At 60.7% G+C, this 21,277-nt stretch overlaps 1 protein-coding gene across 3 annotated transcripts; it reads right to left on the bottom strand.

Moving 5' to 3' along the window:
* Window positions 1-1,245: 1,245 nt before the first annotated feature.
* Window positions 1,246-12,810, bottom strand: TCHP (trichoplein keratin filament binding). Of its 3 annotated transcripts, none has more exons than XM_070066028.2 (13): window positions 12,682-12,810; window positions 11,691-11,884; window positions 11,203-11,413; window positions 10,621-10,677; window positions 10,047-10,115; window positions 9,394-9,567; window positions 7,413-7,525; window positions 7,226-7,292; window positions 6,171-6,343; window positions 5,491-5,572; window positions 3,952-4,137; window positions 3,274-3,417; window positions 1,246-2,588 (listed from the first exon to the last, which is right to left on the bottom strand). In XM_070066028.2, the coding sequence occupies exons 2-13, from the start codon at window positions 11,882-11,884 to the stop codon at window positions 2,556-2,558; spliced, it is 1,503 nt and encodes a 500-aa protein (XP_069922129.2). In that variant the 5' UTR covers window positions 12,682-12,810; the 3' UTR covers window positions 1,246-2,555. The 3 variants fall into 3 exon arrangements, 2 of the variants coding, with proteins under 2 accessions (XP_069922129.2, XP_069922128.2); XM_070066027.2 differs by having other exon boundaries at window positions 11,691-11,849; window positions 12,682-12,794; XR_016227066.1 differs by lacking the exon at window positions 7,413-7,525.
* Window positions 12,811-21,277: the final 8,467 nt, after the last annotated feature.

Raw genomic sequence — 21,277 nt, 5'->3', positions numbered from 1 at the left:
AGCCTCTGCAACCACATGGGAGACACAGATGAAGCCCCTGACTCCTGGCTTCGGATCAGCCCAGCTCCAGCCATTGTGGCCATTTGGGGAGTAAACTAGCAAATGGAAGCTTTCTCTTCGCCTACATCCCTTACTGGATAACCTGGGTTTCTAACCTGGCTCCAGCTCTGGACTCCAACTTCCTGCTAAAACAGACCCTAGGAGGCAATGGTGATGGCTCAACTGGTTGGGTTCCTGTCACCAATATGGGACACTTGACTTTTCAGCCTGGCCCCGTCTTGGCCATTGAGGGCATCTGGAGAATAAGCCATGGGTGGGAGCTTTGTCAGTCTCTCAAATAAATATACTGGGCCCCTGCCCACAGTGGGGACCTGGATTGAATTCTGGGTTCCTGGCTTTGGTCTGGTCCAGCCCCAGCTGTTGCGGACATTTCGGGAGTGAAACTGGGTGGAACATCTCCCTCTGGCTCTCTCTGCCTTTCAAGTAAATAAAACGTTTCTGGTTAATAAAATACCAGTTTATTTTGGCATAAAAACATTTAGCAAGTCACACCTAATTTCTCCACAATATGCATTGTCTATGGAGATTCTGAGGGTCCCTAGGGAGAGAAGCGCCCGTCCTGGAAGACTGACCAGTGCAGCTGTCGGGGCCGCAGGAGCAGTGGTGTAAGTACTGCTGGACTGCAGCAGAGCTACTTCTCAGGAACTTTATTTTTAGGCTTTCCGTTCTGTTGAATGCACAGAACGACGTCCCAAGCCCACGGCCCCGGCGCCGGCCGTCTAGAGCACTGGTTCGCAGTGCGCTAAGACTGGAAACAGCGTGTCTGTTCCAGTCTGACTGGGTGTTCTATTTCCTGGGCCAGCAGGCCTGTGGCGAGTCCCAGGAGGGAACGGAGGGCCAGCTGAGTGGGGTCTTGGTCCTGGGTGCGGGAGGCCAGGGAAGAAGGTGGGAGGTTTTCACATCAGGAAAACAGGTGCGTTAGTGACCACACACAGTCCCATTGGTGGTGACTGGGCAGACTGTAGCTCAGAGCAGGATGTGTGACCTTGGTGGAGGAATCTGAAGGACAATCGGGACGTCATTTGAGGTAGAAAAGGGTGCTTGGAAACAAGGAAGCCGATGCGCATGTGTGCAACCACAGCCCAGGCACAGCACGCAGGAGCCAGGGGCCCATCTACGGACTGCAGGAGAAACGGAGAGACGGTGATAGCGCCGAATTCAGAAAACAGTTTGCCCATTTAAATATTAGGGTAGAAAACAATTTTAATGCAAGCAAGAAAAATTATCTCCACGCTTCAAAAGCAAAAAATTAAAATAAAAAACGTATTCAGTAAATATGCGCGTGTCTGTGACCAGGTGCACTGGTGCTCAGACAACATGACTGCTAGTAACTTCTAACGGAAGTGGAGGCGACAGCACCGCTCTCACAAGGAAGCCGAGTCCAGCCTGCGAAACATGACCAGTGCTAGACAGCGTGCAGAGCCGCAGGGGACGCGGGTCAGTCAGGGGCCATCAGTCCCCGCCAGCCCACCCCACAGCAGTGACTGCAACAGGCCCAGCCTGGGAGCGAGGCCCTCAGGCATGTGTCTTCAGAGAGACTCAAGAAAATGCAGAGAAGATTCAGGGCGGTTTGCAGCTTTGTTCCGGGGTGCAGTGGCAGGGAACTGACGCAGCCCTTGCACTCGGGGTTCTAAGAAACGCTGCTTTCTGATAACCATGGAGCGCCGCCCCCTAATTAGCTGTGATTGACTGAGAAGTGGAGTGTACTGAAAACTCCCGAGTAGGAAAAATACATTTAAAAAATACAGGTCATAGAAATACGATGATTGAAGCAAGGAACCTGAAGCTGCTGGTAGAGGCTGATCCAGAACGGTCTCACGGACACAACGGCGGGAGAAAGTTCTGGCCAATTTGTGGCTCTGAGTCTGATCTCGTTTCTTCAGGTTCAGCGTTCCTCCCGCTGGGCGCGCGGTCCCTGGAGGCTGCTTGTGGCCAAGACCTTCCCGGGCACGGGGGGCTGTGAGGGTCATCCCCACGGGCCGGCCGCCCCCACGCAGCCCTCCAAAGCTCCCTCCTACAGGAAGGCCTCATTTCTCACGCCATTCCACAAAGCACCCCTAGACCACAGCAGTTTTTTCTCCCAGAATACAAAAGGCTGGATCCTTTGGGGACCGCTGAAATCAGCTGTACCAAACGCTGCAAGACCGCTTCCAACAGACACAGCGACGAGGCTGGAGTCGCTGAGCGCGGGCGGCGGGAGAGCACAACTCGCAGCGCCGCGTGCCGGCCAGCCGACACCGTTCACGAGCACGTCACGAGGATGTCGACACCGTTCACGAGCGCGCCACGAGGATGTCGACAGCACTGTCGGCACGTCCCGCTCAGGACCCCTTGAGTAAGAGCAGGGAAGGGTCTCTGGCTGGGAGCTGCACGTCCCCACAGCTCCGTGCCTGGGCCCCGGTGCCCTGGCCCCCACAGAACCTGGTGCAGCTGCTGGGCGGCTCTGCGTCGAGGCTCCAGCACCGTTGCTCTCCGGGCGTCTGGCACCAGCCGCGTCAGTCCCAGGCAATTCTGGGGTGTCCGCGAGGCTGAGGAACAAGGAAGCAGACATGGGGGCGGTGGAAGAGCACCGCAAGTCAGAGCGAAGAGCACGACACGAACGGCTCTTCACGTCCAGCTGGCAGCTCTGCCCGACACGGAAACAGGCTCCCTGCGGTGGTTCCGTAAAGCACCAGCCCTGACACACTCCTGCGTGCCCTGGGAAGCCCCGTCCCCAGACACTCGCTGTGCACGGCCAGGGGAGCTCCCTGCGGTGGCCTCCCCGCTCGCTCTGTTCTGCTTGGCTTTGGGACTCCCTGACCCGGAAGGGCCAGCCTCCTCCCCTCACAGCTCGTGACCTCGAGAAGGCACCGCGGGGCACCAGGCAGCTTTCCTGTCTCACCAGTCGGGAGCCTGCCCCTGCTGTCACCTCTCCCCAGCTGTGGCCACCGCCCTTCTCAGATTGCTCTTGGCCCCCAGACAGGCTGGACAGGCTGGACAGGCACGCAGCTTGGCGGCGGGGTATCAGAGTCTGGGCTGCAGTGGCAGGAGCCAAAAAGCGTGAAGGCTGTTGGAGGCCCAACCAAGGACTGAAACAGACCCTGCGCCGAGGTTCTCTACTAGTCAGGAGGAGGCAAACACAAGAGGAGCGCCCAGACAGAACCAAGACGCTGCACAGCACAGCTCAGCTCAGCTCAGCGGGGCTGTGGACACGCCGGGGAGGCGCGCTCCTACCTTGGGCCGGTAGCCACGCTCGGCCATCATCTTCGCCTCTTGCCGCAGCAAGGCGTCCGACAGCTGCTCTGCCTGCCTGGCCTCCTCCTGCTCCTCCTCCTCCTGCTGGTCAGCCTCCCGTGCCTGCAGCTGGCGCTCTGCCACCTAGGCCCAAGAGCAAAGTCACCCCAAGGCAAGGCCCCGGGGCACAGCCCTGCGCCTGCTCAGCAGGGGAGGCTGCGGGCCCGGCTGGGCTGGAGGACCAGAGCTCTAAGGAGCAGGGGCAGCAGGTGCCAGGAAATGGGAGGGGCCCCTGGGGACTGGAAAAGGCTTGGCCAGCAGCCGTCCGGATCTTATACAAAGCTCCACACACGGCTGTGTGTTGGGCAGAATATTCCGTGTTCCACCTCAGGTTGTGGAATTGAATAAATGGAGAACTGTGGCCCAAGGAGCCACCTGTCCGCAGGTGCGGACAGGACGGAGGGGACAGACAGGCCAGCCGTGCCCACCGGAGGCAAAGGACCCTGTGTGGGGTGCGCCAGGGCTTCAGCTGCAGTACCCAGGGCCACAGCGCACTGCACTCTCCAACACGAGCGAGCTGTGCGGAAAGTGCACCGGCCCTCAGGCCTGCCCTGCAGCGAGGCAAGGATGCGTCCCCTGCAGAGGCTGCCTCCCGCCCAGGGCCCTGGCTCAGCCCACCTGGGCTTCCAGCTCCTGCTTCCTGGCCGACTTCTGTTCTTCACTCTGCCCCTGCTCCCGGCGAGCCGACTCCCTCGCCTCCTCCAGACTGCGAATGAGTTGCTCCCTGTGCTTTAAGGATTCCTCTTGCGCCTGTCGGTTTCGTTCAATCTTTTCTTGTATTTGCTGTTGTCTTCCCGCCAGGACCTGGCCTCGGCAGGAAGGAAGCAGCAGACTTGAGAACAAGCCTTGGCCAGGCAGCTCCGCAGGCGACCTAACCCTCAGCCTCGGGTCTAAAGCCCGACAGGACGGCCAGGCCCCACTCAGACTCGGGCAGAGTGAGACTCGTTCCCTAGCAGTGGCGAAGCCCACAAGCCCTGCAGATGGCCACAGGGGGGTGGGGGGGCCTCGGCTCATGGGGTGACATCCCCCACTCAAGGCCCCAGAGCAGCGTGATGTCTTGCACCAGCCTCGGACGGCCTTGGGAATCAGAGAGGCGCCTGGGAAGCCACCAACACACCCTACGGTCACGCTCTCGGGAGGGAACCTGCAAAGCAGCCACGACCAGGACCCAGGCTGGAGCGAGGAGAATCAGCGGCCACTGGGGACACCTGGTATTCACAAGAGTGGGAAATCACCAACGGAGACCCCAGTTCCCACCGCCAGGCACACGGGACTCCCTGCTCTAAGCCACACAGGTGACACAGACCACCCAGCCACTGGGCGTCTTCCACGTGTGCTCTCCATACCATGGCTGGTTCTCTGTGCCGAGGGAGAAATCCTCAATGTGGAAAAGCCCAAAACACTCCGGGCAGCATTGCTTACAGTGGCTCAGAATGAGAACAAACTAGAACGCACCAGACAGCGATGGAAAGGCACGCTGGGAGGCCCTCAAGAGGACGCGTGGTAACAATCTGGCCGTGACACGGCATTTACACACAGAGCAGTACGTGGAAACGCTCGCCTCGAACGGCACAGTATAATAGGCACCGGCACACACGGAAGCAGGAGTTGAAAGAAAGATGCCAGTGGCTATGCCGAAGACAAGGCTCGGGTGCTGTCAGTTTTACTTTCTGCAAGTTCGTTCTTTTTTTTTTTTTTTTTTGACAGGCAGAGTGGACAGTGAGAGAGACAGAGAGAAAGGTCTTCCTTTGCCGTTGGTTCACCCTCCCACGGCTGCTGCGGCCAGTGCACTGCGCTGATCCGATGGCAGGAGCCAGGTGCTTCTCCTGGTCTCCCACGCGGGTGCAGGGCCCAAGCACTTGGGCCATCCTCCACTGCACTCCCTGGCCACAGCAGAGAGCTGGCCTGGAAGAGGGGCAACCGGGACAGAATCCGGAGCCCCGACCAGGACAAGAACCCGGTGTGCCGGCGCCGCTAGGCGGAGGATTAACCTAGTGAGCCGCGGTGCTGGCCTGCAAGTTCTTTCAACAAGAGTTTCCAAGCCCACGTAAGATAACTGGAAGAGACTGTCCCCAGCAGCGCCGGTGGGATCAGTGCTCCACGGTGGACTCCAGACACCTGCCTGGGGTCCCGGGCCTGGAGGAGACGCTGGCTTACCTCGCTCATGAGCCTGTCGCGTGCGCTCCGCTCTCGGGCCCACTCGGCCTCTCTCTTTTCCCACATCTCCTTGGCCTCCTCCCTGGACAAACACAAAACAGATGGCAGAGGCTCTGCACCGCTGCTGCTGGCCGGCAGTAAGCCAGAGAGCACACAGGGCCCAGCACACAGCCTACGGAGGACCAACCTTCCCGTCAGCTCGTCCCCCAAGCTCTGCAAACCTTCCCGGAAGGACTGCCCTCGGAATCTGAGGCTACCCCTTCCCAATACCTCATCTCCTAAAAGCACTGCAGGCAGCTTCTACAGCAGCCCCTGGAGTGATGGAGACCACCAGGCCTGGGCGGGAGGAAGGCACTGCCGGGGCCTGAGCCCTGTGGCCGTGCACTGGGGTCATGGCCAGTGACCTCCGTGAGTGTCAGTGGCTGTCACCCATCACGTGACCATTTCAGTCTAAGGGTTAGGTGTCGAGGGCCAGGACCCACTTGCACAGGCCCAAGAAGCACGCAGCTTCTCCAGGACACAGCAGTTTCCCTGCAGGTCGCCAAGATTTTACAGCAGCTGAGCAGTGTCCTGAGCCGTCGTGACTTCCACCTGAAGTGACTGAAGGACACGCTCCCACAGCCAGGCCCGCGCGCGCCCCGGTCAGGGGGCCTGGAGGCCACGGCGGCCTGAGAGCCCACCTCAGCAGCAGCTGCAGCTCTGCCTCCCGCGCCCTCTCCAGCTGCAGCTGCTCCTCGATGGCCTGCTGCATCCAAGCCGCGTCGGCCACGGCCTGCTGGCGCCTGGCTAGGCGGGCGCGCTCGTCCTCCTCCTCCTCCTCCAGCAGCGCCTGCAGGATCCGCTTGTCGGCCTCCTGGGGGAGGCAGGGGCAGCTCAGCGGGCGGCCTGCACGGGGCCCCTCCCCTCCTCCCTGTGCCCCGTGTCCCCGCACGGCATCTCAGAGCAGGGACGGGAAGGCACGGAACTGCTTCCAGACAGCCAGGGAGGGTTACGCGCCCGTGGCCCAGGCTCAGAGCCTTCCCGTGACTGAAGAGAGACCCCTCTGGCACCACAGGCCCTCAGCCGTATCTCACGGCACAGGTCCACGTCTCAGAGCATGGACTACAGTGACACAAATGCACAAAGTGCTTGCTTATCAATGAGGTGGCTTCGTCAAAACACCTAACGAGAGGACTAAGCAGCTATTGATAATACAGCATGTTCGGGCTCGGGGTTCTGGCACAGCAGGCAAAAGCTGCCACCTGTGGCACCGGCATCCACACAGGCACCAGTTCAAGTCCTGGCTGCTCCACTTCCAATCCAGCTCCCTGCTAATGCGCCTGGGAAAGCAGCAGAGGATGGCCCCAGTCCTTGGGCCCCCGCACCCACTCTGATTTGGGATACAAGTATCCAAGTGGTGTCTTAACCCCTGAGCCACAGGCTTGCCGTTTTGTTTACGTACGTAACAGCTGTACTGACATATAATTTCGTGTTTTTATATGCACTGTGAAGTGAAGCTAGTTAACAGACCCGTCCTCTCAACAGGAGTTTTCGTGGCAACAACACCTCAGATCTGCTGTCTGGGCTTCTGTGGAGCCCACGGCCCCTGCGCAGTACACGACGTCTCCAGAACTCGTCCACAGCAAGCTTAGGCTCTGCCCCGCTGAGCGCCTCCCCGCCCCGCCCGAGTGCGCCCTCTCGCTGAGCGTGGCACACGCCTCGGGGAGGGCGAGAAACACCCCGGCTCTTCACTCACCAGTTCCTCTTGGATCTGCTGGGTACGCCTGCTGAGCTGGGCGTTGTACTGATGCCGCAGAAAGCGCCTACGAGAGGGCAAAGTACGGGTCGCCGTCCGTGTCACATGAAGAATTACACGGAGGCTGGACACGGCTCGCTGCCGCCGTCTCTCAGGGCTCCCGTGTGAGCCGGCCGCCCGCACCCACCCCAGCTCGGCCTTCTGGCGCACGGCCGCCACGCGCGCCCGCTCCTCCTCCAGCTGCTCCAGCTGCCAGCGCTGCCTCAGCAGGTCCTCCTGCTCCTTCTTCAGCTCGCTCGCCTGCGGAGACAGTGAGCGGGCCCGGCCTGCACCCCTCTGCTTCCGGCACACCTGACGCAGCGAGGGTGGCTGGGCTGCGTGGTGCTCAGGACCCCCGCCCGCCTCCGGGGCCCGGAGCCCCACAGCCCAGCTTAACTCCCTCCCTCGTCCCATCTCAGCAAGAGCACTTCCCAGGGCTGCAGACGAGGAAGAGCCCCGACCTCACGCGTCTCCCCTGCCCGGCCAGGCCAGGAGAGAGGGCTTGTTCCGGCTCGACCGCTAGCACCTACGATAACCAGTGGACGCTAAGTCCTGAGTCCCCCAGGCCCGGGGAGGGAAGGAGAGAGAAAGGGGCACAGGGGCCTCGCTCGGCTCCAAGGGAAGACCCAGCCCTCACAGGCCAACAGCACAGCGCCCTCAAGGGGCAGCCTCCGGGACCATGAGCCTGCAGACCCCACGCCCGCCGCCTGGGGAAAGCCGTGTGCAGACCACGCCACGGAGTCCTGTCTGTGTGAGGCCCTGGGAGAGCCACGCTCCCACACGCGGACAGAAGGCAGGCCGGACGAGCGAGCGCCTGGCCGTGTTGCGGCACTGCCCTTCCTCTGTCCTCACTTCTCAGAAGGCGGCTCTGTTTTGTTTGCCATTGGAGAGGCAGAGAGAGAAAGCGCGCCCTTCCAGCAGTTCACTCCCCAGAGGCCCCCAACAGCCAGGGTCGGGCGGGGTCTCCCACATGGGCGGTGGGGAGGAACGGACTGGAGCCACCCCTGCTGCCACGGTGTCCGCGTCGGCAGCAAGCCGGAGGCAGGAGCCAGAGCGGGGATGGGCGAGGCGGCCCAACCCCTGGGCCACGCGCCCGCGTCGAGGGCTTTTTAATTATTGTTTAAGTCTGCTTATTTCTTTTTCTTTACTTGGCAGGCAGAGAAGGGGGGAGGAGCAGACATAGCTTCCATCCACTGATTCTCTTCCCAAATGCCTACGGCAGCTCAGGCCAAATCCAGAAGCCAGGAGCGCCATCTGGCTCTCCCTCATGGGAGCCAAGGACCCGAGTACTCGAGCCATTGTTACTTTAGCCAGGGTGTGCGCTGGCAGGAAGCTGGACGGAAAGAGAACAGAGGTGGGAGTAGACCCCAGGCCCCCGCAGCAGCTAGAGGCCAGGGGCCGGCGCTCGCCTCCGCCTCCCGCAGCCCAGGGGCCGGCGCTCACCTCCACCTCCCGCAGCCCAAGGGCCGGCGCTCGCCTCCGTCTCCCGCAGCCCAGGGGCCCGTGCTCGCCTCCACCTCCCGCAGCCCAGGGGCCGGCGCTCGCCTCCACCTCCCGCAGCCCAAGGGCCGGCACTCACCTCCACCTCCCGCAGCCCAAGGGCCGGCGCTCGCCTCCGTCTCCCGCAGCCCAGGGGCCGGCGCTCACCTCCGTCTCCCGCAGGGCCCGTGCTCGCCTCCGCCTCCCGCAGCCCAGGGGCCGGCGCTCGCCTCCACCTCCCGCAGCCCAGGGGCCGGCGCTCACCTCCGTCTCCCGCAGCCCAGGGGCCGGCGCTCACCTCCACCTCCCGCAGCCCAGGGGCCGGCGCTCACCTCCACCTCCCGCAGCCCAGGGGCCCGTGCTCGCCTCCACCTCCCGCAGCCCAGGGGCCGGCGCTCGCCTCCACCTCCCGCAGCCCAGGGGCCCGTGCTCGCCTCCACCTCCCGCAGCCCAGGGGCCCGTGCTCACCTCCGCCTCCCGCAGCCCAGGGGCTGGTGCTCGCACTCACCTCCCGCAGCCCAGGGGCCCGTGCTCGCCTCCACCTCCCGCAGCCCAGGGGCCCATGCTTGCCTCAGTCTCCCGCAGCCCAGGGGCCGGCGCTCGCCTCCACCTCCGCCTCCCGCAGCCCAGGGGCCGGCGCTCGCACTCACCTCCGTCTCCCGCAGCCTCAGCTCCTCCATCTGCTGCAGCAGCGCCTCGGCCTGCAGCCTGTCCTCCCGCTGCCGCCTCTCCTGCTCCGCTCTCAGCCGCTCCAGCGCCTCCCTCCGCGCCACCTCGTACTCGTTTTCCTGCCGTCTGCTCTCCTGCTCCGCGGTGGCCTCTTGCTACAAGGAGCAGAAGGAACCCGGAGGTCAACACATGTGACCCGCAGCCGGCCACGTGCCCGCCCCTGGGCGCAGTTCTCGGTGGAAACCGCAGCAAGGCCGGGGAGGCCGTGGCACGGGGCCTGACACAGCAGAGGAGCTGGGCCACGGCGAGGCCCCTCCCCCTGGCACAGGCTCCCGCGCACTTTCAGGAATGGAGCCAGAGGCAAAGCAGTGGGCCGTGGAAGGGGGCGCTCGTCCTGGAGGCGCCGCTGTGGGCCAGCACCAGCGTTCAGGAGACGAGTTTCATCGAGACACCGCTGACAGCAAAGGTTCGCTGCAGGCCGCCCGTGCCCCTCCCACTCCCCGGCCCCCCACCCGGCCTCACTCTGCCCCGGGGGATGGGCAGTGCTGCACGTGCCAGGTGTGCCCGACTGGCGCCCTCCGCACGGCCAGACTCACACCGTCCCAGGGGCGTCCCCCAGAGGCAGGGACCGTACCTGCTTTTTTTCTTCTCTCTGCGCCTCCCACGAGTCTACCACATGCTTCCTGTGAAGGTCCAGCTCGACCTAGGGTGACAAAGGGCAGACTCCGGACTCCCTCCCCAGCTGCCCTGACGCTCGCCGCGGGGACCGCGTGCTGCCTCCTGTGCCACCGGCCGCCGTGTGAGGACCCACGGCAGCCCAGCTGACCAGCGGGGGGAGCAAGAGTGGCCCCGAAACACAGCAGCCCGATTAGGAAACGCACAGAGCAGGTGCAAGCACACCCGCCTGGGAGATCCAGCGCCCCGGGGCTGAGCGGGAAGGCTGTCAGCACACAGACAGGAAAGTATCCCTCCCCGGCCTCCAAGTGGGTTGGGGGCCCGCCCCCTGCCCATCTGCCCAGGCCTGTGCAGGAGGCAGACGGTGTCACTGCACGGGGAGCCAGCGGCAGAGGGCACAGCCAGGGCACCGCCGAGGCCAGGCTGCCCCAGGTCCTGCGCGGGGCTTTGCAGCCAGCACAGACGCATGATTAAAAACAGTCAAGACGTGACTTCATCCACAAGGCAACTCGATGGAAGGTTCTGGGCTTCACCTCTCGAAGTTCTGGGTTGTTCTGTTTCCAGTGTTCATACAGAAGCTGCTCTGCGATCTATCAGGGAAGCAGAGAGGTTCAAATCCAGTCACGCCTGGGCAAGGCTCAGTGCGGTCGTGGGGTCGGCTCAGGCTAAGGGCTCCTCCACCGTCCAAACCCTGCACCCACGACTTCGAGCCAGACTTTGGGAAGACCCGGATGGCAGTGCCAGGGACCCCCGCAGAGGTAACAACAGGGGGTCAACTGTTCCACCCGGTATTTTTTTTATTTTTTTTGCAAGAGAAACGGGAGCAGTGCCAGGCCCTGTGGGGAGTCACAACTCGAATGAGGCACTCGGACTCATCTGTAATGACGTCAGGAGTGAAAGAGAACAGAGCTGATTGAACAAAACTCTCCCCGCCCACCAACGTGGAGCGGGCCCTGCCCTGGCGGCTGCAGTGTCTGTATGTGTGTGTGTGGGGGTGTGGGGGGGGTGCTGTCACAGCGGGGTGCCCGGGCTGGCCCGTGTGTGCCCCCCCCCGCCCTCACGCTCGTGCTGTGAGCGCGCGCCCCACCGCCGCCCGCGGCCCCGCGACCAGGTACCAGTTTCCGCTGCTCCTCTTGGGCCGACCTGAGGTGCCCGTGCCGCTCGCGGATCCGCCTCTCCCGCGAGCTCACGCTCAGCCGCAGCTCCTCCAGCTCTCTGGCCAGCAGCTCCTGCTCCTCCAGCATAAGCCGCCGCAGCCGCTCCCGCCGGGCCTCCAGGCTCCTCCTCTTCTCCTCCTTCATCTTCTCGCGCTGATAGGCGTGCATGCTGGGGGACAGGGCGCCCGCGGTCAAGCGCGCGCTCGCTCGTGGTCGTGCAAAGGTATGCGTGCTGGGAAACGCCTAGTGGGCTTGCACAGGCGTGTGCTGTGACGATGCCCAGGGCTCCCGGGCAGCCCAGTGCCGGCACTGCACACGCGTGTCTGCACGCGTGCGTCTCACGACGTGGGCTCTGTCTGGGACGAGGCGGCAGGTGCCACGGTCGGGATCTCTAAGCTCCGTGTGCTCCTGTGTCTCTCTAAGAACGGGCAGACGCGCACAGTTACCTGCGCAGGTAGGAGGTGCGGGAGCTCCACTCGGCCTGCTTGGAGCTGCAGATGTCCGACAGCCGGAAGTAGCGGCTGTTCGCGTCCCACTGCTGCCGCAGCCGCGCCGCCTGCTCTCGCTGCCGCTGCAGCGCCGCGTGCTGCTCCGGGAGCCTCCGGCTGTACCAGGACGAGGACAGCGTGGGGAGGGCCATCTGGGGGGGAGGGGGAGGCGGCAACGGCGGGAACACGGGGTGACTGCCAGCCCCGGGGGGCCTCCAAGCTTGGCCTCAGCCCTCGGCTGCACGCAGGCATCGCCTACTGCAGCTTTAAAAAATATGTATGTACGTGCCCATCGGGTCCCACTCCTGACCGGGGGAGGGGGGCTGCGCCATGCCCTGCCGCCAGGGCTGCCAGTGGACGGCATGACCCGGCCGACCCCTGGCTGTGGACCGCCCACCACCGGGGACTGGCCTAGCAAGGCTGCAAGAGGCACACCGGGTGGCAGGGACAACACTTTGGGGACTGTCCCTGGGTGGCAGGCACTAGGCGTGCACGCCGCCTCCCCTTCGTGCAGCCACCCCGCTATCCGGCACCGAGGGAAGGGCCTTGCTCAGCATCACAAGGACAGGAAGTAGAGAAAACAAGGAACACAAGCTGTCACACCGGGAGCGTTCGGGGGAAAGCCAGGACCCTGGGAGAGGACTCGGGTTCCCCTGGGCGACCTGGAGACCACCCTCCCCCACAACGCAGCAGGTGCCCGGGCGCGGGGAGGCGCACGAAGCCAAGTCCACGCCGAGAACCTCAGACGCAGAGCCCCCTCGGGCCCGAGCCCGCTGCAGGCCGAGCACACGCCGAGCTCGCCTCGGCCCGGGCAGCCGGTCCGGGATGGGCCACCGGCCCCCTGCGCCGCTCCCCGCACAAGGTGCACCCCGCTCTCAGCCTCGACCTCCACATCCGCGTCGGCCGCGGACCCGGGACCGACCGCCCGGGCCCCCACCGCCAGACTCACGTTCCTCCGCGCCGCCCGGAGCTCCCGCACGCCCCAACCCGGCCCGCACAGTTCCCGCCGCAACACCGACGCCGGCCGTTTCCTGTCCGCTAGTTGCCCCGGCAACCGGCCCGAGGACGGAGCGCCGCAAGGGCCAAACAACTTCCAGCGCGATACCAGATGCACGCCGAAGGAAAATGAGACATTTTTGTTCTGGCGCCCCCTGGTGGTGGGCGGGAGACCAATCGCAAACGTCTAAAGTTCTTGACACGGGGAAGGAGGGAGACAAAGAATCCACCCCCTCCCAAAATCCAGGATGGTGGCTACCTGGAAGGAGTGAAGGTAAACTGTAAAGGGGGCAGAAAGTCAAGGGGAATATAAACCAGTGGTTCTCAAATAATGACTTTACTTGGGAGTCAACCAGGGAGCTCTTGAAAGCCCAAATGGAGTTGGGTGTTTGGCATAGCGGTTGAGACTGAGATGCCCACATTCCGCATCCCAGGGCCTGGGTGAGAGTCCTGGCTTGGCTTCCCGCTAACGTGCACCTTGGCTCAGGTGGCGGGATTCCTGCCGCCCATGTGGGAGACCCAGATGGAGTTCCTGGCTCCTGGCTTCCTCCTGGCCCAGCCCTCAGTGTTGTGGGCGTTTAGGGAGTGGACCAGCCTATGGGATTTCTGTCTGTCTGTCTGTCTATCTACCTGTCTCTGTGTCTCCAGATGCCCAGGCAAATCCCACCAGGTGCCCTGAGAGTACCTATGGTTTTCAAGGTTCCCCACATGTACTCAGTGTGCAGCCAAGGCTGACCACTGGCACAGTGGATACAAATCATTGGCAGCTTTGTGTTGTTGTAGTCCTAGATCAGCAGTGGGCTCAAGGCTCAAGCATGTTCATTGTTTTATAACACGTGTGTGCTACACGTGTAACTGTATTGCCAGCCGTCCCATGACAAAGCAGAGACGTCATCATTGTCTTTCACGTTCCCGCTCCTGTCCTCCATCCCTTCATCCATGTCTGGTGGTGCCCGGAGGCAGCACAGCATCCCGGTTGGCAGCGTGGCTGCCGTGACCGGGATGCCAGGTTCCAGTCTCCACCTCGTAGCTGCAGGGTCTGTGCCTCCGTTTCCCCACAATGCAGAGCACCTGGTGGGTCCCTTGCGAGCACAACCGTGAGTCGTCTTTCACAGCTGTGCTCTGGGTAGGCCTCGCTCCGTGCGTGGGGTTCCCCAGGGCTGCCCCCAGCGTGGCTCAGCTCGGGACCGTTCTTCCGTGTTGTGGGCAGGGAGGAAGCGACAGCTCAGCAGGAGTGGCCCCTCCAGCACAGCAGCCAGCCCGATCTCTGAATGGGTTTTTTTTTTTTTTTTTAGAGATTTATTTATTTACTTGAGAGGCAGAGTTACAGACAGCAAGAGGGAGGGACAGAAAGGTCTTCCATCTGCTGATTCACTCCCCAAATGCTGCCAACAGCCAGAGCTGGGCCAGGAGCCAGGAACTTCCCCCAGGTCTCCCAGGCAGGTGCAGGGGCCCAAGCACTTGGGCCATCTTCCACTGCTTTCCCAGGCCACAGCAGAGAGCTGGATCAGAAGAGGAGCAGCCGGGACTCGAACCGGCACCCATATGGGATGCCGGCACTGCAGGCAGAGGCTTTAACCCACTGCACCACTGTGCCGGCCCTTCTGTCTTACTTATTTATTTGACAGCATTATAGACAGTGAAAGAGACAAAGAGAAAGGTCTTCCTTCCGTTGGTCTACTCCCCAAATGGCCACCACGGCTGGAGCTACGCCGATCCGAAGCCAGGAGCCAGGTGCTTCCTCCTGGTCTCCCATGCGGGTGAAGGGCCCAAGCACTTGGGCCATCCTCCACCGCCTTCCCGGGCCACAGCAGAGAGCTGGACTGGAAGGGGAGCAACCGGGATCAGAACCCAGCGCCCATATGGGAGGTCGGCGCCGCAGGCTGAGGATTAACCAAGTGAGCCACAGCGCCGGCCCTGTCTTAATTATTTAAATAATTTTAAAATGCATGGAAAGGTGAGGAGCTCCTCACATTGAGTCTTGTCTCTCCCCGCCCCTCAAAAGAGAGAAGAGGCTGCCGTGTGGCACAGCGGGGCAAGACGCTGCTTGTCGTGCTGCCATCCATATTGGAGCGCTGATTCGCGTCCCGGCTGCTCTGCTTCCAATCCAGCTCCCTGCTAATGCACCCAAGGAAAGCAGTGCAGGATGGCCCAGGTACTGGGGCCCCTGCACCCCCATGGGAGACCCAGATGGAAATCCAAGCTCCTGACTTCAGCCTGGTCCAGCCTCGATCATTACAACCGCTCCGGGAGTGAAGAGCAGGTAGACAATCTCTGTGTATCTCTCTGTCTCCACCTGCCCCCTGCCCAGTAACTCTGCCTTTCAAATTGATGAAGACATCGTTAAGGAGGACTGGGGAGAGAAGGGGGTGACAGGGAGTGGCTCTGGTTAGCGGAAGCGGACCAACACTGACTGCCCCGCGAGCCCCACTTCATGAGCAGGTGGCACCCCTGGGGCGTGCTTACCCGGGCATGTTGACCTTGGCCACCACAGCTCCTCTCTCTGCCCTGGGCTGGGCTCCCCAGGCTCCCTGAAGACAGGCTGCACAAGTGTACATGTGTGCCAGGATCCCAGGGCATGGCGCTCAGACCCCAGCTGTGTGCCTTAAGAATAATAACAGGGATCATACGAAGTAGAGATGTCCATGAGAAAAATCACATGAAAAGGTCTTTTTTTTTTTTTTTTTGACAGGCAGAGTGGACAGTGAGAGATAGAGACAGAGAGAAAGGTCTTTCTATGCCGTTGGTTCACCCTCCAATGGCCGCTGCGGCCGGCGTGCTGTGGCCAGCGCACCGCACCTATCCGAAGGCAGGAGCCAAGTACTTATCCTGGTCTCCCATGGGGTGCAGGGCCCAAGCACTTGGGCCATCCTCCACTGCACTCCCTGGCCACAGCAGAGGGCTGGCCTGGAAGAGGGGCAACCGGGACAGAATCCGGCGCCCCGACCGGGACTAGAACCCGGTGTGCTGGCGCCGCAAGGCAGAGGATTAGCCTAGTGAGCCGCGGTGCCGGCCGAAAAGTTCTTCACACAAAGCTGGGGGGTGGAATTGTGGGTGATTTTCATTTTTAATCCTCTGTGTTTAGTTTCACAATGGCCACTGTTGCTTGTTTAATTTTTTAAGCTTTTTGGGAAAGATCTCTTTTTTTTGAAAGGCAGAGAGAGAGAGAGAGCTTCCCTCCACTAGTTCCCTCCCTTCTCCCCAAATGACAGCAACAGCCAGAGCCAGGCCAGGTCAAAGCCAGGAGCCTGGAACTCTATTCCTGTCTAGATGGCAGGAGCCCAAGCACTTGGGCCACCCTCCACTGCCTTCCCAGGTGCATTAGCAGGGTGTTGGATTGGAAGTGGAGCAGCCGGGACTCAAACCTGTCCCCCTAAGTGATGTCGGCATGCCAGGCAACAGCTAAACCCGCTGTGCCCTGACGCTGGCACCTGGGAGCAGATTCCTTTGCCTTTCCTAACTTCTTGACGCCCACCACACTCCGTGGCTCGTGGCCCTGATCAGATCAGCGCGGTGCGGTCATTGGAGGGTGAACCAATGGCAAAGGAAGACCTTTCTCTCTGTCTCTCTCTCTCACTGTCCATTCTGCCTATCAAAAAAAATTTAAAAAAAATTCATAAACATATCTTTTTTTTTTTTGACAGGCAGAGTGGACAGTGAGAGAGAGAGACAGAGCAGAGAGAAAGGTCTTCCTTTGCCGTTGGTTCACCCTCCAATGGCCGCCGTGGCCGGCACGCTGCGGCTGGTGCACCGCGCTGATCCGAAGGCAGGAGCCACGTGCTTCTCCTGGTCTCCCATGGGGTGCAGGGCCCAAGCACCTGGGCCATCCTCCACTGCACTCCCTGGCCACAGCAGAGAGCTGGCCTGGAAGAGGGGCAACCGGGACAGAATCTGGCGCCCCGACCGGGACTAGAACCCGGTGTGCCAGCGCCACTAGGTGGAGGATTAGCCTAGTGAGCCGCGGCGCCGGCCATGAATTTATTTGAAAGGCAGAGTGAGGAGGAAGAGGGAGTGAGAGAGAGAGAAAGAGAAAGATCTTCCATCTACTAATTCATTCCCAAAAATAGCCACAAAGTCAAGTCTGGGCCAGGCTGAAGCCAGGAGCCAGGAACTCCATCCAGGTCTCGCAATGGGTTCAGGGGACAAGCACTTGGGCATCTTCTGCTGCCTTCCCAGGCGCATTAGCAGGAGGCTGAACTGGAAACAGAGCAGCCAGGACTTGAACCTGCACTCCCATATGGGATGCCGCAGTCGGAATCGCAAGCAGCAGCTTATCCCACTGCACCACCCCGCCACCCTGCTAACTGATGTCTTAGAACTGCTAGGCTAGGACATAGATACCTGGGAAAGTCATTCGTCCACCTCACTGTGGTCCACTTCCGTTTACTGCCCTTCGGCTACGTGTGTTTTAATTCTCTGGGACACCAGGCACCTGCAGAAGCAGACAGGGCGGGGCAGCCATGCGCACAGGTGCAACGTCCAGGGTGACCAGGGGCTGAGAGGGTGGTCTGGGACTAAGTCACAGGCTCCAGCTGGCCGCACGCCCAGTGCCGCAAGCCCCCACCCCATGGCTTTCTAGAAGAAATAATAAAGCATCTTAGTGCTTAAATCATTTTCCCATCACTCGCAAGTGATGGATTTTTCCACACTGACATTCCTGAAAGTGTAATTCTTTTAAAAAAATATATACCGTGAGGGGCAGGCTTTGTGCATAAAAGGCCAAGTTACCACTTGGGATACCCACACGCCATATTGGAGTGCCTACTTCCGATCCAGCTGCCTGCTAATGCGCACCTTGGGAGGCGGCAGATAATGGCTCAAGTACTTGGGCCCCTGCCACTCATGTGGGAGACCTGGATGGAGTTCCTGGCTCCTGGCTCCAGCTTGGCCCAGACCCAACAGTTGTAGGTATTTGGGGCAGTGAACCAGCAAATGGGAGATCTCTCTGTGTCTCTCTGTCCCTTTGCCTTGCAAATAAATAAAAAGTAAATAAAGAATTAAATAAATATAAAACAAACCGTCCAATGAGCACTCCTCCCGGGAGACCTGCCTGGCAACCACCCTGTGCTTTCGTGTGCTCTCTCTCTCTCTCTCTGTCCCTGTACCAGTAGAACAGGCGACACAGGTAGTGCCACCGTTCCCAGCGGCCCCTGGAGGTCTGGTGCTCCCTTCTCTTCGGGATCTGTCAGGGGTGAAGGTGACTTCTTTGAGCTGGTGTCGTCTCTTGTGCTGCGTCCTCTGGGGCTTACCTGATGTCTCACCTGAACCTGCTCTGTCCCGGCCAGGGCCGGCTCCTAGAGAGTGGCCGACACTGGACACAGGTCACACGAGAGCCTGGTCATGGGCGAGACACGTGGGCACACTGGGCACGCTCTCGTGACATCCCCCCCAAGGCCGAGCTCTCGAAGCCCTGGGACGAGACCCAGGCTGCCTTGCCCCCTCCTCTCCACTGTTTAAATGACCCAGCGGCGACTTCCCCCAGCAGTTGAGAAAAACTGCTCCAGCCTTCGGCTGCAGTGGGCCGTGCCATAGCTGAGATCGGCAGCCGGTGGGGCCCGATTGGCAGGTGTCGCTGTGGCTCTCATTAGGCAGAAGCCGGCGGCAGCCAGGCCCTGTGCTGCAGCAAGGCGGCTTGGCACAGAAGCTCGTACCACCCAGAGGAGTTGGCACAACAAATCCCATTTGGCACATTTAGTCCTGCTGGAAACCCGGCAGTGGGGAGGCGACACAGTGCAATCAGTCCCCCGCGCGCTCGCCAGGCCTGGGGAGAAAGAACTCAGAAAACAGGTGCATCGTGACGGCCCTGCCCCTGGAGGGCTGCCTGCCTGCTGCCTGCCGGCTCCCCGGAGCCGCTGGTGGTGGTCCTCATTGGACAGCCGGCTGAGGCCTGGAGGAAGGGGGTGTGTGAGGCAGACAAAGCGCTCCCCAGCTTCTCGCGTCCCGATGATGCCCACGAGCTGTAAATGTTGCCTTACTGGGAAGAGCACACTTTGCAAATATAATTAGGTGCAGGATCTCAGAATGGGGAGGTTACCCTGGATTATCAGGGCGGGGCCTAAATGCCATTGTAAGTGTCCTGATTATCTAGTTACTAACTAAGAGCAGAGCGCTCCCATCTGTTGGTTCTCTCTCTCAATTACCTGCAGTGGCTCCGGCTGGGCCAGGCCAGAGCCAGGAGCGGGAACCCAGTCCTGGACTCCCACACTGGAAGCAGGGATCTAACCCCTGAGCTGTCATGGCCCCAGGCCGTGCCCTGTTAGGAAGATGGTATCAGAATCAGATCTGGAACTCCAACCCAGGCCCTCCGACATCGGAGGTGAGCGTCCCGCCTTGCAGTTGTTTGTGTAAGAGAGAGATGCAAGGAGTCTTCCCACGGATGGGAGGAGGTCTTGTGAGGACAGAGCAAGAGGCTGGAGAGGTACAGCCATGCAAGGGGCACCTGGAGCCACCAGAAGCCGGCAGGGTAGGGGACGGATTCCTCTCCAGGGCCTCATGGGGGCGCGCCGTCCGGCCAATGCCTGGGTTTTGCACCCCCTGACAATGCTTTTGGATGTTTGCCCTCTGGACTGTGACAGAATGCGTTCCAGCTGCGAAACTGCCCTGTGTGTGGCCATCTGTCTCAGTGGCAACAGGCAGCACCCCCAGGTCGGGACTTGCCCCCGGGCCACACAGCTAGGACGTGGGGTGCTTGGCATGGCATTGCATACAGTCAGTGCTCAATACATGTGAGCGATGATGATGAGGATGTTGATAGTGGTGGTGCCTGTAGAGAGGCTGTGTTTATGGGATGAAATAGCAGGAAGGCCGTGCCCTGGGCAGAGACGGGCTGCCTAACCAGGCTCGGATGATTCAGTTTGGGAGGACGTTATTAACCCTGGGTGGAGCTGATGCAGAAACGTGATGCAAGTGTGCTGGCTGGGCATCTCACCCCCACAGAGTCAACTCCAACCCCTACCATTAACTCCACTGGCCACGCTGGTCCTGCTGATCTGTTTGGCTGGGGGGTTCGGGGTTTGCGGCTGGTGGAGAAGTTGTCCTGGTCCAACAAACCCAAACAGACCAGGTGGCTTTGTTTTTTATGTAACTCTCTGTCCTCCTGATTCAGCCCCAGGGCCATTAGGTGGATCCCAGCAAGATAAGCAAGAGCAGTGATGAGGGGGAGGAGGCCCGGGCTGGTGTGCAGGGAGGAGCGCTGCGGCCTGGGTGGCATTCGAAGGGGTTGGACAGGAGGTGCGGGTGGCCCAGCACAGGGGGCTGCGTCCTGCAGGTGAGGGAGGGGGGTCATCATGGAGCTCCCGTGGGGAGGGAGCCGCAGCAGCAGCAACAGGAAATGGTTATGGATGAGGGACTGGTCAAATAAGTGAGCATGGGAGAACCAGGGAGAGCCCCAGGTTTCTCCCAGTCTGCCAGGGGAATTACAGATTTGGAAAGGGCGGGAAGGAGAGCTAAGCCTGAGAAGTTAGATGGGATGGGATCTACTGGGGTGAGGAGCAGTTTTCAATAGTGATAGATGACTGCAAACGCACAAACAGATGCATGTAGATGTGTGTGTGTGTGTGTGTGTGTGTCCCCGCTGGGAGGACCCAGCAGATGGGACATCCCACTGACCATAAACACGCCTAGATCTTGGTTCCAAGTATCATCCTCCCTCAAAGGAACCAGGGCTCTTTGGCCAAATGGTTGATTGTGGATGAAGGCAAGGAAAGCACAAGACGAGCCTGGGATATCTCGTGCTGGAGCGTGATGGGCACGCGTCAGAGCGACGTACAAGCCAGCTCACGGCCACTGGCGTGGGCCCTAAATGGGACAACACAAACCCTGAAATAAAAAACAGCAACGGATTGTAGCCATGGAATCCACACTCTGTGCTGATGTAAATACGCAAGTGGGAAGTCTGATGGCTGCTGGGCGATGCACCTCATTTCAGAGTAGGTCCCTGCTGGTAGCAGTCAGCCCTGACCTCAGCTGCTGTCCCACTGCTTCCTTGTGGGCATTATGACGCAGCCTATCCAGCTCAGGGACCGCCCACATGGGAGGCCTGGATGGAGTTCCTGGCTCCTGATCCCTGACTCTACCCTGGAGTGGACCCGCAGAGAGCAGATCTCCAGCTCTCTCTCTGTTGCTCTGCCTTTCAAATAAATAAAATAAACCTTTAAAAGATAAATCCCCTATATATGGGGAAAATAAAATAATAAGAACGCGATGAATTTCAGAGGGAGAGATGGGCTTTCCAGTGGAGGCATGGAAAACACCATGTTATTCAAGCGATCACAGTTGGTATGTTCAGTGAGGGAACAAGTCCAAACCGTGTGCACCTGTCAGGACGCAGCGGGGAGAGCTCGGCCCTGCTCCTGTGGTGTTGGTGGTGTATGGCATGCAAGTCGCACCCCACCAAAGGAGACAGGAAAAATTTAACTGTAAGGAAACAGCGGACACAGCCAAGCTGGGAACGGTCCACAGATCCTCATCCTCTTCAAAGCGTCAACGTCGCCAGCCTTCAGAAACAACCAAGAAATGTTCCAGACTCAAGGACACTCCTGAGATGGGCT

The sequence above is a fragment of the Oryctolagus cuniculus genome, chromosome 21 (assembly GCF_051225735.1).
Source record: "Oryctolagus cuniculus isolate XC-2025 breed Fujian yellow rabbit chromosome 21, ASM5122573v1, whole genome shotgun sequence".
Lineage (NCBI taxonomy): Eukaryota > Metazoa > Chordata > Mammalia > Lagomorpha > Leporidae > Oryctolagus > Oryctolagus cuniculus.
The sequence above is the reverse complement of the archived record's forward strand: the minus strand, read 5'-3'. Positions and strand labels throughout refer to the sequence as shown.

Coding starts and splice junctions, on each gene's coding strand:
- TCHP (XM_070066028.2), bottom strand. CDS start 11,884: ATGGCCCTCCCCACGCTGTCCTCGTCCTGGTACAGCCGGAGGCTCCCG. Junction 5,573..6,170: donor GAGCTGCAGCTGCTGCTGAG/GTGGGCTCTCAG, acceptor GTGTTTGTCCAG/GGAGGAGGCCAAGGAGATGT. Junction 2,589..3,273: donor AGCGTGGCTACCGGCCCAAG/GTAGGAGCGCGC, acceptor CTTGTTCCTCAG/CCTCGCGGACACCCCAGAAT.